Source organism: Stomoxys calcitrans, chromosome 4 (assembly GCF_963082655.1).
Source record: "Stomoxys calcitrans chromosome 4, idStoCalc2.1, whole genome shotgun sequence".
Lineage (NCBI taxonomy): Eukaryota > Metazoa > Arthropoda > Insecta > Diptera > Muscidae > Stomoxys > Stomoxys calcitrans.
Window position 1 is genome coordinate 36,702,053 of NC_081555.1, and position 16,175 is coordinate 36,718,227.

General features: G+C 40.8%; 1 protein-coding gene across 4 annotated transcripts in view; it reads left to right on the forward strand.

Annotated features, from left to right (window-relative positions):
* LOC106085694 (Ca(2+)/calmodulin-responsive adenylate cyclase) overlaps positions 1–16,175 on the forward strand; it is a 374,401-nt gene that overhangs the window by 313,875 nt on the left and 44,351 nt on the right. For all 4 annotated transcript variants that reach the window (XR_009398222.1, XM_059368290.1, XM_059368291.1 and 1 more), the window contains 4 exons: positions 5,646–5,757; positions 5,830–5,957; positions 6,026–6,329; positions 6,402–6,626. Coding sequence is in view for 3 of the 4 variants with exons in the window: in XM_059368290.1 (XP_059224273.1) it covers positions 5,646–5,757; positions 5,830–5,957; positions 6,026–6,329; positions 6,402–6,626 (769 nt within the window). In the remaining variant the exon portion in view is untranslated. The remainder of the gene's footprint in view (positions 1–5,645; positions 5,758–5,829; positions 5,958–6,025; positions 6,330–6,401; positions 6,627–16,175) is intronic.

Genomic DNA, 16,175 nt, shown 5'->3' on the forward strand with positions numbered 1-16,175 from the left:
TTGAGCCTCTAGAGGGTGCAATTCTCATCCGATTTGGCAGAAATTTTGTACAATGGCTTCTCTCACGATCATCAACATACGTGTTTATTATGGTCGGAATCGGTCAATAGCCTGATACAGCTCCCATATAAATCGATCTCTCTATTTTACTTCTTGAGCCCCCAAAGTGGGCAATTCTTATTCGAATTGGCCGACATTTTACATAGGTCTCCAACATGTAATTTAATTGTGGTCCGAACCGGACCATATCATAATATCGCTCTAATAGTAGAGCAAATCTTTTCTTTTATCCTTTTTTGCCTAAGAAGGGATGCCGGGAAAAGAACTCTACAAATGCGATCCATGGTGTGGAGGGTATATAAAATTCGGTCCGGCCGAACTTAGGACGCTTTTACTTGTTTTATGTTCTATCTTAACATGCATTGCATTGTTCTAAAAATCTTAGAAAAACTCAATTAGCATTTTTTTTTTTTGTAGAATTAAATCTTAATTATTAAAATATTTCAAAAACACTTAAAACATTTCGCCTTCCCTCTAAATTCCTGCATATTGAATTCATTTCGTCATGGAAGAACTTCTAATTTGGCTATATGAAATCGTGTCTATTGACATGTCATAACAATTTGCCAAAAACATGCATTAAAAACAAACAAAAAAATTAAAATAAAATAAAAATCATTTTGATTGATGTTTTTTTTTTGCTGGATTTAAATGGATTATTTGTATTTGCTCTGTCGAAATAAATAATCCATTTATAATACGAATGCAATTTGCATTCAGTTAAAATCCGATGTTCCATCAGTCAACAAGTCTGGGATTTCCTTTACTTCCCCACCACTGGGACAGGTAATGGAATGTCATGCAATTCTGTTAGGAACATTGCCCAATTCTTTGTAGTATTTCGTCTTTTTTTGCATTTTAATGGAAATATATATTCTCTTGGCAATGCGTTCGACATTCTGTTGATTGACGTCATAGTACAGTATAGCTTTTGCATCTTTTTGGGATTTGATTGGCGAATGATGAAATCAACGTACGTTGACCGCCCTTGTCGCTCGTTGTCCATTGCGAAATCGTAGATATGTGATGGACATATGGAAATGCCAGAGCCCATAATACATTCTTATGTACAAACATAATGTGCGCGTGCATATGTACTTTGAATTTTGTTTAATTTTCTCAAATTTATTCAACCCAAATATTTTTATACTCATTTCTTTAGCTTTAGCAGTAGGTCATTTTTCTGTTTATTTTTATGCAATTAATTGCTGCCCCAGAATATAAATTTCCATTATTTTTGACTAATTGCGGCAGAAACAATGTGTTCGTACAATCATCATCATTAGCTTCATAATGCGTGTGTGTAAGCATTAATTATTGCTGTTGGCCCTCAGTGCGTATGAGTGCTATGAACTGAACTTTGTTTTAATGAAACTCATACGCCACGATGGCCATTAATAGTTCATCTTATGTTTTCATCTTAAGAAAACAATTACATATGAGTATTTGATTATTCATAAATCATTACATGCATATATTTATAGCCATTGTATCTTGTAGCCATAATTCATTTCTATTGCGTAGAATATTGACCTTAATTTATTAAAAATGGACTGAATTTATAGTAAATTATTAAATTTATCTCTATAAAATTAGCCATTTGTTATAAGAGAAGAATTTGATAGATACATCACACAAGACGTAGATTCATAAGAATACCCTTTTCGACAACAGTACCCAAAGTAAGTTCAATGAAACAACTTTTCATGACCCAGTCGGCTACATAGAGATTGCCTTCTGAAATGGAGGTAAGATTAGGCTTAGAGAGGGCACCCGAATAACAACTTCGGTTATTAACGGCTTCACTCGGACCCCTTAAAAACATTGTGTTCGACCTATGGGAAGGTAGAAAAGAAAAATTGGACAAAGAAATACAAACAGAGGTACACCATAGCAGCAAAAACAATAGAAAAACCAGCAAGGAAGGGCAAAAGTCGAGCTGTAGTGACTTTACAATACCCTACACCAGCTCTATAAGTAAAATATGGGAGTTATATCCAATTCTGAAGCAATTATGATGAACCTCGGAGTTGTTTTCACATCGGTTATTAAACAATCCGTATCACATTTCGAGTAAATATGTTCAAACTGTAATGGCAAATATGCCAATATTGCCCATGAACATTCCACTAAGGAACAGGAGCAAACTTTTCACATATCAATGAGTGCAGTCCCATTCAAAGTTAAGCTCAATGATAAGGGACCTGCTTTTTATAGCCGAGTCCTAAAGGCGAGCCGCAGTGCGACACTTCTTTGGAGAGAAGTTTTTACATGACATAGCACCTCACAAATGTCGCCAGCATTAGGAGGGGGAAAACCATCGCTGAACATTTTTTCTGATTCTCTCTCCAGGATTCGAACCCAGGCGTTCAGCGTCATAGGCGGACATGCTTACCTCTGCGCTATGGTGACCTCCGAAACTGTAATACCTACGTTTGGCAAATGTCAACATTTTTGCAAATTACCCAGAAACTAACAAACATATAAATGAGAGCTATGTGTAAATCTGAACCGATTTCGAGCAAACTTCTCAGATATTGTTCAGGAAAGCGTTGTGGAACATTTTGACAAGATTGGTCAATAAATGCGCTTGCAGTGGCTCTTGGAATGACAATCGGGCGATAAACATATATGACAGCTATATCTAAATCTGTACCGATATCTATGAAGTTCTCCAGTAATGTCAAGAGTCGAAAGAAAGTACTTCTTGCCAAATTTCGAGAGAATCGGTTAACAAATGACCATTTTATTGCATTATTATTGCAAATCGGAAGAACATATATATGGGAGCTATCTGTAAATCTGAACCGATTTCGAGCACACTTCTCAGATATTGTGATAGTTGTCGAGGAAAGCGTTATACAAAGTTTTGACAGCATTGGTCAATAAATGCGCCTGCAGTGGCTCTTGGAGTGAAAATCGGGCGATATATATATGTGAGAGCTATATCTTAATCTGAACCGATTTCCATGAAATTCACTAGTAATGTCAACAGTCAAGAGAAAGTATTTCTTGCCAAATTTCGAGAGAATCGGTTAACAAGTGGTCATTTTATTGCATTATTACTGCAAATCGGAAGAACATATATATGGGAGCCATATGTAAATCTGAACCGATTTGGAGCACACTTCTCAGATATTGTGGTAGTTGTCGAAGAAAGCGTTGTGCAAAGTTTTGTCAGGATTGGTCTATAAATGCGCTTGCTGTGGCTCTAGTAGTTAAAATTGGGCGATATCTATATGTGAGAGCTATATCTAAATCTGAACCGATTTCCATGAAATTCAATAGTAATATCAAGAGTCGAAAGAAAGTACTTCTTGCCAAATTTCGAGAGAATCGGTTAACAAGTGATCAGTTTATTGCAATATTTCTCAAAATCGGAAGGACATATATGTGGGAGCTATATCTAAATCTGAACCGATTTGGAGCGCACTTCTCAGATATTGTGGTAGTTGTCGAGGAAAGCGTTTTACAAAGTTTTGACAGGATTGGTCAATAAGTGCGCTTGCTGTGACTCTAGAAGTTAAAATTGGGCGATATATATATGTGAGAGCTATATCTAAATCTGAACCGATTTCCATGAAATTCACTTGTAATGTCAAGAGTCGAGAGAAAGTACTTCTTTCTAAATTTCGAGAGAATCGGCCAACAAATGACCATTTTATTGCATTATTACTGCAAATCGGAAGAACATATATATAGGAGCTATATCTAAATCTGAACCGATTTCGAGCACACTTCTCAGATATTATGGCAGTCGTCGAGGAAAGCGGTTTACAAAGTTTTGTCAGGATTGGTCAATAAATGCGCTTGCAGTAACTCGAGAAGTTAAAATTGGGCATTATATATATGTGAGAGCTATATCGAAATCTGAACCGATTTCCATGAAATTCACTAGTAATGTCAAGAGTCAAGAGAAAGTACTTCTTGCCAAATTTCGAGAGAATCGATTAACAAGTGATCAGTTTATGGCAATATTTCCCATAATCGGACGAACATATATATGGGAGCTATATCTAAATCTGAACCGATTTGGAGCACACTTCTCAGATATTGTGGTAGTTGTCGGGGAAAGCGTTGTACAAAGTTTTGACAGAATTGGTCAATAAATGCGCTTGCAGTGGCTCTTGTAGTGAAAATTGGGCGATATACATATCAAAACCTGGACCGATATGGCCCATTTACAATCCCAACTGACCTACACTAATAGGAAGTATTTGTGCAAAATTTCAATCGCCTAACTTTACCCCTTCGAAAGTTATCATGTTTTAGACAAATGGACGGACATGGCTGGATCGACTTAAAATATCAAGACGACCAAAAATATATGCAATTTTTGGGATTTTAGACTAATATTTCGATGTGTTACAAATGGAATGTCGAGGTTAGTATTCCCCCATCCTATGGTGGAGGGTGTAAAAAATAACCTCGAAAAAGAAAATCTATGTCAGGAATTCCGTTCTTTTCACGTAATCCATTATTGTTTACCATACCACGCCATATAGACCGATCTCTCGATTTGAGGTCTTGCGCCTTCTTCAATTTGGTCCAGATCGGTCCAGATTTGAATATAGCTGCCATATGGACCGATCTCTCGATTTTAGGTTTTGGGGCCATAAAAGGCACATTTATTGTCCGATGTCGCCGAAATTTGGGATAGTGAGTTAAGTTAAGCTCCTCGACATACTCCTGTTATATGGCACAGATCGGTCCAGATTTTGATAAAGCTGCCATATAGACCGATCTCTCGATTTAAGGTTTTGAGCCCATAAAAGGCGCATTTATTATCCGATGTCTCCGAAATTTGGGACAGTGAGTTAAGTTAAGCTCCTCGACATACTTCTGTTATATGGCACAGATCGGTCCAGATTTTGATAAAGCTGCCATATAGACCGATCTCTCGATTTAAGGTTTTGAGCCCATAAAAGGCGCATTTATTATCCGCTGTCGCCACACTTCGGGACAGTAAGATGTGTTAGGCCTTTCGACATCCTTCTTCAATTTTGCCCAGATCGGTTCAGATTTGGATATAGCTGCCCTATATACCGATCTCTCGATTTAAGGTTTTGAGCCCATAAAAGGCGCATTTATTGTCCGATATAGCTGAAATTTGGGACAGAGAGTTGGGTTAGGCCCTTCGACTTTCTTCTACAAGTTGGCTTAGCTCGGTTCAGATTTGGATATAGCTGCCCTATAGACCGATCTCTCGATTTAAGGTTTTGGACCCATAAAAGACGCATTTATTGTCCGATTTCGCCGAAATTTGTGACAGTGAGTTGTGTTGGACTCTTCGGCATTTATCTGAAACTTGGCCCAAATCGGTCCAGATTTGGATATAGCTGCTATATAGACCGATATATCGATTTAAAGTCTTGGCCCCATAAAAGGCTTATTTATAATCTGATTTCACTGAAATTTGTCACAGTGACTTATGTTAGGCTTTTCGACATCCGTGTCGTATATGGTTCAGATCAGTCTATTTTTAGATATAGATAGGTGGTGGGTATCCAAAGTTCGGCTCGGCCGAAATTCGGCTCGGCCTTTTTATTTGTAATTTTTTTAATTTTTGTTTATTTTATTTGCAGCATTTTATTTGCCGATATAGTCGGATTTACGGTGCTGTCCTCACAATGTAGTGCACAGGAATTGGTAAGACTGTTGAATGAACTTTTTGGAAGATTTGATCAATTGGCGCATGTAAGTAGACAAAAGAAAGCCAACTGAAATCAGCAAAGAAAAATATATTCATCATATTCCATATACTTAAAGGACAACCATTGTTTGCGCATTAAAATCTTGGGGGATTGTTATTATTGTGTTTCGGGTCTGCCGGAACCACGTAAGGATCATGCCAAATGTACAGTAGAAATGGGTTTAGATATGATAGATGCCATAGCGTAAGTATTTTGAAGGAGACATCTTTAAATTTCAAAATTTAAATAATCAAAATTTCCTTTTATTTCAGTTCGGTGGTAGAAGCCACTGATGTTATGCTGAATATGCGGGTGGGCATACACACCGGTCGTGTTTTATGCGGTGTTTTGGGCTTGCGCAAATGGCAATTTGATGTTTGGTCCAATGATGTCACCATGGCCAATCACATGGAGTCAGGTGGTGAGCCGGGCAGAGTTCATGTGACGCGCTCCACTTTGGATGCCTTGTCGGGAGAATATGAAGTTGAGGCGGGACATGGGGATCAGAGATCCTCATATCTAAGAGATCATGGGGTGGATACATATTTTATAGTGCCACCACCACATAGGCGCAAGGTAAGAAGTGAAATTAGGAAATCTAAGGGGGTTACAACATTTTTCTATAATTTTTTTATTTTATACCTGCAGCCTCTAATGCTTAATACTCTGGGCGTACGCTCAGCCATTGGCTCACGCCGCAAGCTATCGTTCCGCAATGTCTCCAATGTGGTTATGCAATTGCTGCATACCATCAAATTCTCTGAGCCAGTGCCATTCTCCAATATAGCCACTGGCTCCTTCCCCTCTACGGGTGGCAATGCTGGCCGCAACAGCACAGGCGGAGATGGCCAATTAGATAAAGGCGGCCGAAAGGTAAGTTCATTATTTGAAAGAAAAACCTCTGTAAATCTTACCCCCCGAAAGCCCTGGCAAAAAATAGTTCACTACTAACCCCTTGACTAGATGAAAAAAAGAAAAAAAAAAAAACAATATCTCATACACCTAGCTAGCATTTACCAATACATATATATTTTGTATACATATATGAAAGCAGAAACCAACGCATAAAGCTTCACTCACACACACTAAAGCTTTCGAGGCGTATATTTTGAATATAAAATAAAAAAAAAAATAAACATAAATTAGCATCTCTTTTTCAACTATTATTTGCATGCACTTAAAAAAATCCTAAACAAACTCACACACAAGACAGTATATAGCATATGAAAACTATAGTCACTAACCACCTTAAACCAAAGGAAAAAAACTAAATAAAACTCAATGACACCTATTAAACAAAAACACAAACATTTAGCTTTTATTAATTGAGTTCTTTCCTTTTTTCCTTTTTCTTTTTGTGCCTTCTTTTTTACAACAAATTGGCATCGCTTCTTCTTTCCTATCCCATTTTTTTGGCCCAAATTTTTCAATTATTTCTTAAAAAAAAACACAAAAAAAACTTTAAACAAACACACCCTACCTACACTTCCAATTGAAACTTTTATTCCAATTTCTATTCTAATTCTTGCTAACTAACCCTTTTCTGAACCAAAAAAAAAAATATTTTTTATTATTGTTTGTATTTTTTTTTTAATTTGGTATTATTTTTAATTGATTGTTATTGTTTCTCTTTCTTTCTTCTTCTTCCTTCTTGTTTATAATTTTATGGATTTTTGTTGTTGTCAATGTTGTAATTTATATTCCAGGATGCGGTAAGTGTTTTGTGTACTCACTTTCTTTCTCTCTCTCTCTATTTTTCTCCAAATTTTTCGTTTGACTTTTTATTTGTTTTCAACTGTCCTATGGAAAAAAGGATTTTTTTCCACAAATTTCCTTTTTTAAAACAATACATTTATAAAAAAAATGAATAATTAACAAAACCTTTAAAAACGATTCGATAAAAGTCAACAAATTAAAAAAAAAATAAAGTAAAAAATTTTATCAATGAAAACGTAACGTAAGAAAACGTAACTTAAGAAAATGTAACGTAAGAAAACGTAACGTTTCGAAACGTTACGTACAAAAACGTAACGTCTCGAAACGAAACGTAATGATGTTTCAATTGTTTGCATATAGCATCTACCATATGTAGCATATAAAGCTATAAGGAAACATAACGTACCAAAACGTACCGCAATTATGCTTCATTTACTTACCTATAACATATACAATATGTAGCAGAAAAACGCTTTCATGTAACGAAATAAGTAATGCCACTAACTTTAACCTAAAGTAATATGCCAAAAGTATTATATAATAGATTTTAACATTACGTTTTATGTCGAAACGTAGCTATCGTAACTAATCGCAGTTATAAAAATTTCATTTAAGTTATAACTTTGAACAATGCAATGCACAATCAGGGTCTAACCGCAATCTTATGTTTTGTTATGTTACGTTACGCTATGTTACGTTACGTTTAGTATTGTAACCTAATAAGTAATATAAGTAATATGCCAAAAGTATTATATCATAGATTTTAACGTTACGTTTTGTGACGTAATGTAGCTATCGTAACTAATCGCAGTTATAGAAATTTCATTCAAGTTATAACTTTGAACAATGAAATGCACAATCAGTGTCTAAACGCAATCTTATGTTTGTTAAGTTACGTTACACTGCGTTACGTTGTGTTACGTTACGTTTAGTATTGTAACCTAATAAGTAAAATGTGATTTAACTTTGTCATTAATAATTGCTAATGAATTAACTATAACAGCAACATCAACATTCATTTTTAACCGATAACAAATAGTTGGTTTTCGTCAAGATAGGAAAATCAGAGTGGTAGTTTGGTCTCCTATTTGCGACGATAAATGGCGGAAAGAAAGTTTATTATTGAATAATATTATTTTATAAATTTTGCACATTGTAATATATCCCTCAAGGAGTACAATTTCTCCAAAAAGTAAGGATTCGAAACTTTCGTTTCGGAATTTTTTATATCTTCTAGTGTACTTTTTGTAAATATTTTAAGAAAATCCTTTTAGGGTTCGCTCATATGGTTTCCGTTCTTTTTATACAGCCCACATTTTGTTCTTTTCTTTAGACCTTAATATTTTGCCATAGTATGTCCATATGTCCGGAATCTGATAATAGTCCTCTGGCTCTACAGGAGCATGATAAGACCAATACTTTGCGTAGTACGGTTATTGTTGAGCAATTTGTTGTGTTCTATTTTTCGCCCGCTTGATTCTGTTGAGTGTCCAGATCAAGGAACTGGCTGGGCCTGGCTGGGCAGTTATACAGGTGACGTGTGATGTTTGGTCCCTGGTCACAATGTGGACATATATCATGCACGTCTGCATCAATCCTTGCTCTGTAAGCGGATTGTAAGCGGCTGCATCTGCCGGAACGCAATTGAGCCAGAACTACTCTGGTTTGCCGGGGGAGGTCAATTTCTTCAGGTGCTACTGGAGGGGTTCATTCTCCAAGGACTATAATCACCCGGTAGCTATTTACCTCATCTGCTACCATGTCTGCTCATTTTTGTAGCGCTGAACCTCATGCTCTAGATCACGTAGATCTACCTTAAGGCTTCTGGGCGTTGGATATCTATCCACAAAATGATGATTTGGATGATCTCTGCGATAACAGCCCAACAGGTATTGCTTAGACAGCATGTAGTTATGTCTTTGCACTGGAAGGATTTTTGTTTCCTGATAGAGAGGGTCCACATGAGAACCTAGGAGACAGTCCGTTGCAGTTCGAAGGACGGCATTCTGACAGTTCTGAATATTGTTCCACTGCGTGTCACAGAGCTGACGAGACCACACTGGCGCTGCCTAACTTATCACAGACCGGCCAATTGCTTTGTACGAGGTCTACTAGATTTATTTGTCTGCTCCCCAAGTAGAGTCGGCAAGTGACTTGAGGACCTTGTTTTTACTTTCGACCTTATCGCAAATTGCTCTGGCATGTGGGGAGAATGTGTAAGAGCTGTCAAATGCGACGCCAACTAGTTTGGGACACTTGAGACACCGAATCATATCTCCATCAACCATCTCTTTCAGCTCGGCAATCACCTCACTCTTATTTGTAGCGAACAATGTGCCTGAAGATTTGATGACAGATATCTTCAAATTTCTTGCAGCGAAGTATGAGGCAAGTTCGTTAAGGTAGACTTTCAACCCATCGCAGATGTCAACAAAGGGGTTGGGGACTGTTGCCATGATTGTACAATCGTTCGCATATGATACGATCTCTATCCCGTCTGTTGGGGGTGAAATGGAGATAGATAGAGGTTAAACAGTCCCGGAGATATCACCCCGCCTTGGGCAACTCCCTGTTTCACTCTACGGTGCTTAGACTTCTTATCCCTTAATTCCACAAATAACTGGCGACCACACAGATTATTCCCGACCCAGCGTTTCAAGCCTAGCTGAAGGGACGTGTTGGCGACATCCTCAAATAGTTTGGCATGGCAGACCGTGTCGAATGCCTTCGATAGGTCCAGTGCCACGAGGACCGTCCTATTACATGACCTGGGCTAATTGAAGCCACAGCAAATGGGTGCGATGATGTCATGCAAAGCAGTTGTTGTGCCAAGCAGTCCTCGGAATCCATGATGATGCTCGGCTCGGTAATTTCGTGGACTGCATAGGAGAAAAGTGCAACGTTACGATAACACAACAAGTTCAGAGAGCGTGTTGTCTTGGCATACGCGAAGCGATGAGGCCACTCCCACTAGTGCACTGGAGACTATTAAGTGTGAGGCAGCTATTGTGGCTATGAGACTTAAGGAATGGTGGAATGGATAAAGGATAGGAACAGGTCGTTCTATTACGGTATAATCGAGGCGACGATAGGAAACCTGGAAGAGATTTCCGTTCGGATACCTGAGACGATGCTTAAGGTCGAGTGCGATGCACTGCTGTCAGTGGTACAGTCTTGGATTGCCTGAACCCTAGCATTGACATCTGGAAGATCATTTGATACGGATGGATCAAAGCTAGAGAACAGGGTGGGCCTGTCGGTCTACATTGAGAACCCAAGGACTGAGATCTGTTTTAGACTGTCTGATCACAATATAGTTCTGCAGGCGTAGATCCGTGCGATCATGAAATGAGTGAGGTGCTACGGTGCTAACGCGAGGACGTTGAGTGTGAAAATCTTTACGGACAGTAAAATGACCATAAGGGCAATAACAAGCAGGACGGCAAGGTCACGAACAGAAGAAGGAGATTAACGCCTTCTCTGAGAATGGCAGTATACACATCATTTGGATACCAGGCCATAGCGGAGTAAGGGGGATGAACACTGTAAAACAGCGAAACTGTCGGCAAAAAAATGCAAACTTTGCCCATGAACATTCCAGTAAGGAACTGGGGCAAACTTCTCACATATCAATGAGTGCAGTCCGATTCAAGTTTAAGCTCAACGATAAGGGGCCTCCTTTTTATAGCCAAGTCCGAACGGCGGGCCGCAATGCGACACCTCTTTGGAGAGAAGTTTTACATGGCATAGTACCTCAGAAATGTTGCCAGCATTAGGAGGGGAAAACCACCGCCGCTGAAAAATTTTTTCTGATGGTCTCGCCAGGATTCGAAACCAGGCGTTCTAGTCATAGGCGGACATGCTAACCTCTGCGCTACGATGGCGTAACGTTTGGCAGGACGACAAAAATCCTATGGGGTGATCCAGTTGATGAGAAGACAAGGCTTTTACTGAAAAGAAAAAAAGCAGGAGGTCACTAAAGCTTTCGGTATCACAACAGGAAATATAGGATTACGATCTCACTTGTCTTAAACCAGTGCGGCAAGTGATAGCATGTGTAGGGCATACGAGGAAGATGATGAGACGTTGGAGCATTTTCTATGTCATTGGCAGCTTTCGCGGCTAACATACACCGGCACTTAAGTGGGGACACAATACCAGACATAAACCTACTAAGGGACTTGTATGGAAAATAATTAGGGATTTTGTATGCAGCTCGACTACACCTCTGTTTTAGCCATTTAAAATTTCAAGGAGTTATCTCTATCCGTTCTCACATGGCATATTTTTTACTAATTTTTTCGATTCTATCTCACTGTGCAACCTCTCGTCCTTGTTAATTCATACCAGCTGGCCCGTTGTGCTTTAATACACCCTTAAGCGTTTGCGGCCCCCGTTTGTTATGGACCAAATTTGAATATAATTTATATTCCTGTCCCATTTGGTATGCATGTCCCGTTTGGTGCATAATTTGTTGTGGGGCGCCCCCCCTGCAATTGACCTAAATTTTTATATAAGCTTCGTATTGTTATCTCAAATACCTTTCATTAGAATCCCCTACTGTCCCGTTTGGTAAACATGCCCATTTAGGGCATTATTTTGGGATGGGGCGACCCCCTGGGACTTGACCTTAAAAGTTTGTTTTTGATATCCATATGGTCCCAATCGTTAAACATATCAGTTTTGGAAGGGCCCCCGTCACTAGGGGTCAAATTTTTATATGAAGTTCGTACTCTACCCTTAATTACCTTTAATTTGATACCCATATTGTCCCAATCAGTAAACATGTCCGTTTGGGTGGTTTTGGGGTAGGGCCTCCCCCATGGTTATTTGATCCCAAAGTTTTACAACAATTTTGTGTTTTTGGGTTACCATTATGGTAATCGCTTAAATCGATGCACCCATTCCCGATATCTGGAGTTTTTGAAGATTGGTGTTAAGGGGAGGGTCCGCCCCCTCGCGAATATCCTACACCTGCACTGAGGTGGGGATATAATGCCGGACATGAACCAAATTAGAAGCGTGGTATGGAACACAATTAGGGATTTTGTAAGTAGCACAGCACTTTTTAGAATTCAGAACGCTCAACAAGCCGATTACTGGCTTAGGTGTAGGTCCATAATATAATGGGGCGTTTCAACCTAACTTAACCTATTGTATTAACAAAAACACTTAAGGCTCACATTTTAGTTTATTGTAGAGACCAAACTACCGCATAAGGTTAATCAAAATTCTTTAAAATCAAAAAAATTTTAAAATTTTTGCAATAGTTTTAGTGAATCCAAATGGTTTAATTCCGACCAAAACCATTTCAATCAAAAAAAAATTTGTTTTAATTTTTTTGGTATCTAAAGCTGCAGGCTTTATTTAGAAGCGTCCATTGTATTGAACTGTATAAAATTTGCCTATATTAAACAATTCTCGTAAACAATTAAAAATGTTTGAATTATTTAACTTTTTACATAAATGTAAACTAATTTAAACTGTAGAAATAAATTTGGCATAAAGTTTAAATAAATATTTAATATGATTTGCTTTCGTATATATATTAAATTTTCAAAAATAAAATATCCCCAAGTCGAATAGGATGACCAAATTCCCCTAGATGACCAAGAGCCTCGATCTTCTGCGCTTCTTCTACAATTTCTGATACCCAGTGTTGCTCCCCACTTGGTCACTCCATCGGAGTTTTGGTCTTCCACTTTTGCGTTTTCTTTTATAGTCGCCTTCAAAAGATTTCTGTGCCGGAATCTTTTTCATTCATTCTGTTTGGTCCCTTGTGGTACCCTAGAAAGAAAGAAGGAAGATGTGAGACCTCGGACAAGAGGTTATACACGAAGAAAAGAAAGACAGAATGGAAAACCCGAGCGGGGGGTGAAGAAACGCCCATCCCCACGCCAGCACGGATGTACCTACGTGGGAGCTTATGGCGCCCCCTTTCAGAACCATCCTGTTCCCTCAACAAAACTCTGGAGAGATACCAAAGGGACGTCCGCAAGTTCACCCAGATCACAGAAGAAACGGCTCTCCAGAAAGGAGAGCCTCTTCATCCTTCTCATCCTCATCGAGGCAACTCCTACAGAAGTCATTGTGCAGTATCCCCATGTGCCCCGCCATGCGGCCTATGTCACAGTGTTAGTTTATGACCCCTGTCAAGGTACTCATCGACCTCTTATCGAACGCCAGCAACTCCCTCGTCCTTTACCGATCAATGACCGGCCTTTGCAGTCTAGCAACCATCCACCGAGTCCCACCTCCTCATCGACGCCGCCTTGGCCATCCTCTCTACTGTGTTCAGTAGTTCGACAAATGGCACGTCGGCAGGACCGATGACTGGTCCGCCCTGCACAGAGGAACCCCTCCTGGCGCACCCGTCCGCCCTCTCATTTCCTGGATGTGACCCATATCAGGGTCACATCGTGGGCCCGAAGCCTATCCGGGTACTCCAAACAATCTGCCACACATCTCGACCTCACCAACCTCAACCCCAAGGCCTTGAGCGCCTCCATACTATCCACATATATTCTGAATTTCTGTGCGGTAGGCCCCTTGCCAGAAATTCTCTTGCGGCTACTGCAATGGCACAGACCTCTGCCTGAAAGATCGTACACTCGTCCGGCAGTCTCATAGACATAATGATATTGAGTGCATCAGAGAAGACCCCCAATCCAGTCCCTGAATCCATCTTGGAGCCTTCTGTGTAGATCGAGGTTTCAGCCTCCTCAAATACACTATCCGCCCTCCATTCGTCCCTCTAATGACATCGAATCGCCAATGCCCTCTCTTCAGTCGGCACTGGTACTAGGTAGTCCGAGATCCTCCTCCGACTAACCTCCGCATCCATAACACCCAGAATTGAACTGTGGCCGCAACCATCCTCCTTCAGCATTCTGAACTCTCTCAGTTTAAGAGCGACCCTAGCGGCACAGTTCCAAATATAGGCCCCAATGGGCTGCATATGCAGCATTGCCTTCAGGCCTGCCTGCGATGCGGATCTCAGCGCCCCTTGTGACGCCGACGCAGGCCAGTCTCTGGCCCTTGTCGAACTCCCTTGGCATTCCATCATACTAGTGATCCATACTCCAGTACTGGTCTCACGATGGCCGTATACATCCAATAAATCATCTTTGGAGTTACCCCCCACTTTCAACCGAACATCCTCCGGCAGGACCAAAAAGCGCACAGTGCCTAACGGCTTTTCTCCACGGAGTTCTTCTTCCAGTACAGTTTCGAATCAAGGATTATGCCTAGGTACTTCACCTCCTTCGACAGCCGCAGGGTGACCCCGTCCAAGGACGGGAGTCTGAACTTCGGTATCTTATATCTACGCGTAAATAGTACCAACTCCGTCTTCCCTGGGTTGGTCCTCAACCCATTTCTGGTAGCCCATCGCGACAACCTCCTCAGTGATCCTTCCATGATTTCGCTGATCGTCAACAGAAACTTGTCTCGGACCAGCAGCACGACGTCGCCCGCATAAGTGATAATTCTCGTGCCGTCCCCACCGAGATCCATCAGGATTTCATTAATCACGAGGTTCCACTTTATCGGTGAGAACACCCCTCTATGGCGCGTTCCTCTGGTCATCCGCCTTCTGACCACACAATCTCCCAGGTTTGCATTAATAATCCAGCCATAAAGCATATTATTTGTCCATAGGGAGATTAAGGAGTGAATCACCGGGCGATCCAGTGCGGCCCAATCTCCACATTATTGAAAGCCCCTCAATATCCAAGAAGGCCGCCAAAGGATAATCCTTCTGTCGCAGAGACATCTCGACCTCCTGTTACACCTCGTGGAAGGCCGTCTCCACCAACCTGCCTTTGAGATATGCGTATTGTGCCCCACTGAAGTTCTCCGGCGTCAGTGCCCTTCCCAACTTCAGGTCAATCAGTTTTTCCAGTGTTTTCAGCAAAAACAATGACAGACTAAAAGGCCTATAATCCTTCATTGTACCGTGGTTTATTCTTCCCGCCTTCGTATCCCTCCATGCCCTCGGTATGTAGGCCTATAATTCTTCGTCGTACTGTGGTTTATTCTTCCCGCCTTGGTATCCCTCCATGCCCTCGCTATGTAGGACCATGCCAGGCTCGCCCTGAAAATCTGCTCCAGCCATGGCAGGGTGACTCCTAAGGACTCCTGCAGGACCGACCGACTTAAATGGCCGGAAAGTGCGGACCTCCCACGCTAACTTCTCCTCGTCCACGATGTCCCTGATGAGATCATTCGTTAATCGCCGACCTCTTCCTGGCCTCCTGGGAAATGAGCCTGCATCAGAAGTTCCACCGTCTCCTGTCCACTCGCAGTGTAAGTCCCGTCATCAGCCTGGCTCCCTGAGGAGGGAGGACGGGACTTACACTGAGAGTGGGCAGGATCCATCGAGAACACTTTGCGCAACCTAGATGCCCCACTAGTGCTTTCCAATTCCCCACTAAGCTTCGCCCAGGAACTCCTCTTCGCCTTTCTCGTATGCTTCTTGAACTTGCCAAGGGCGTCACGATACTCGTCGCAGCCCTCTGTCATGTTCTCCCTCTTGGCCTTGTTATAAAGTCTTCTGCTCTACCTCCTGAGCACCTTCAGTTTCGGTGACCACTATGACGGGATGGTTTTGCGTGGCGGTACTCTTTCGGGACATGCCTTCAAAAAGGGCTCGTTCAGGCATTCTTCTCGAACATGCCAAGGGCGTCACGATACACGTGCCAACTC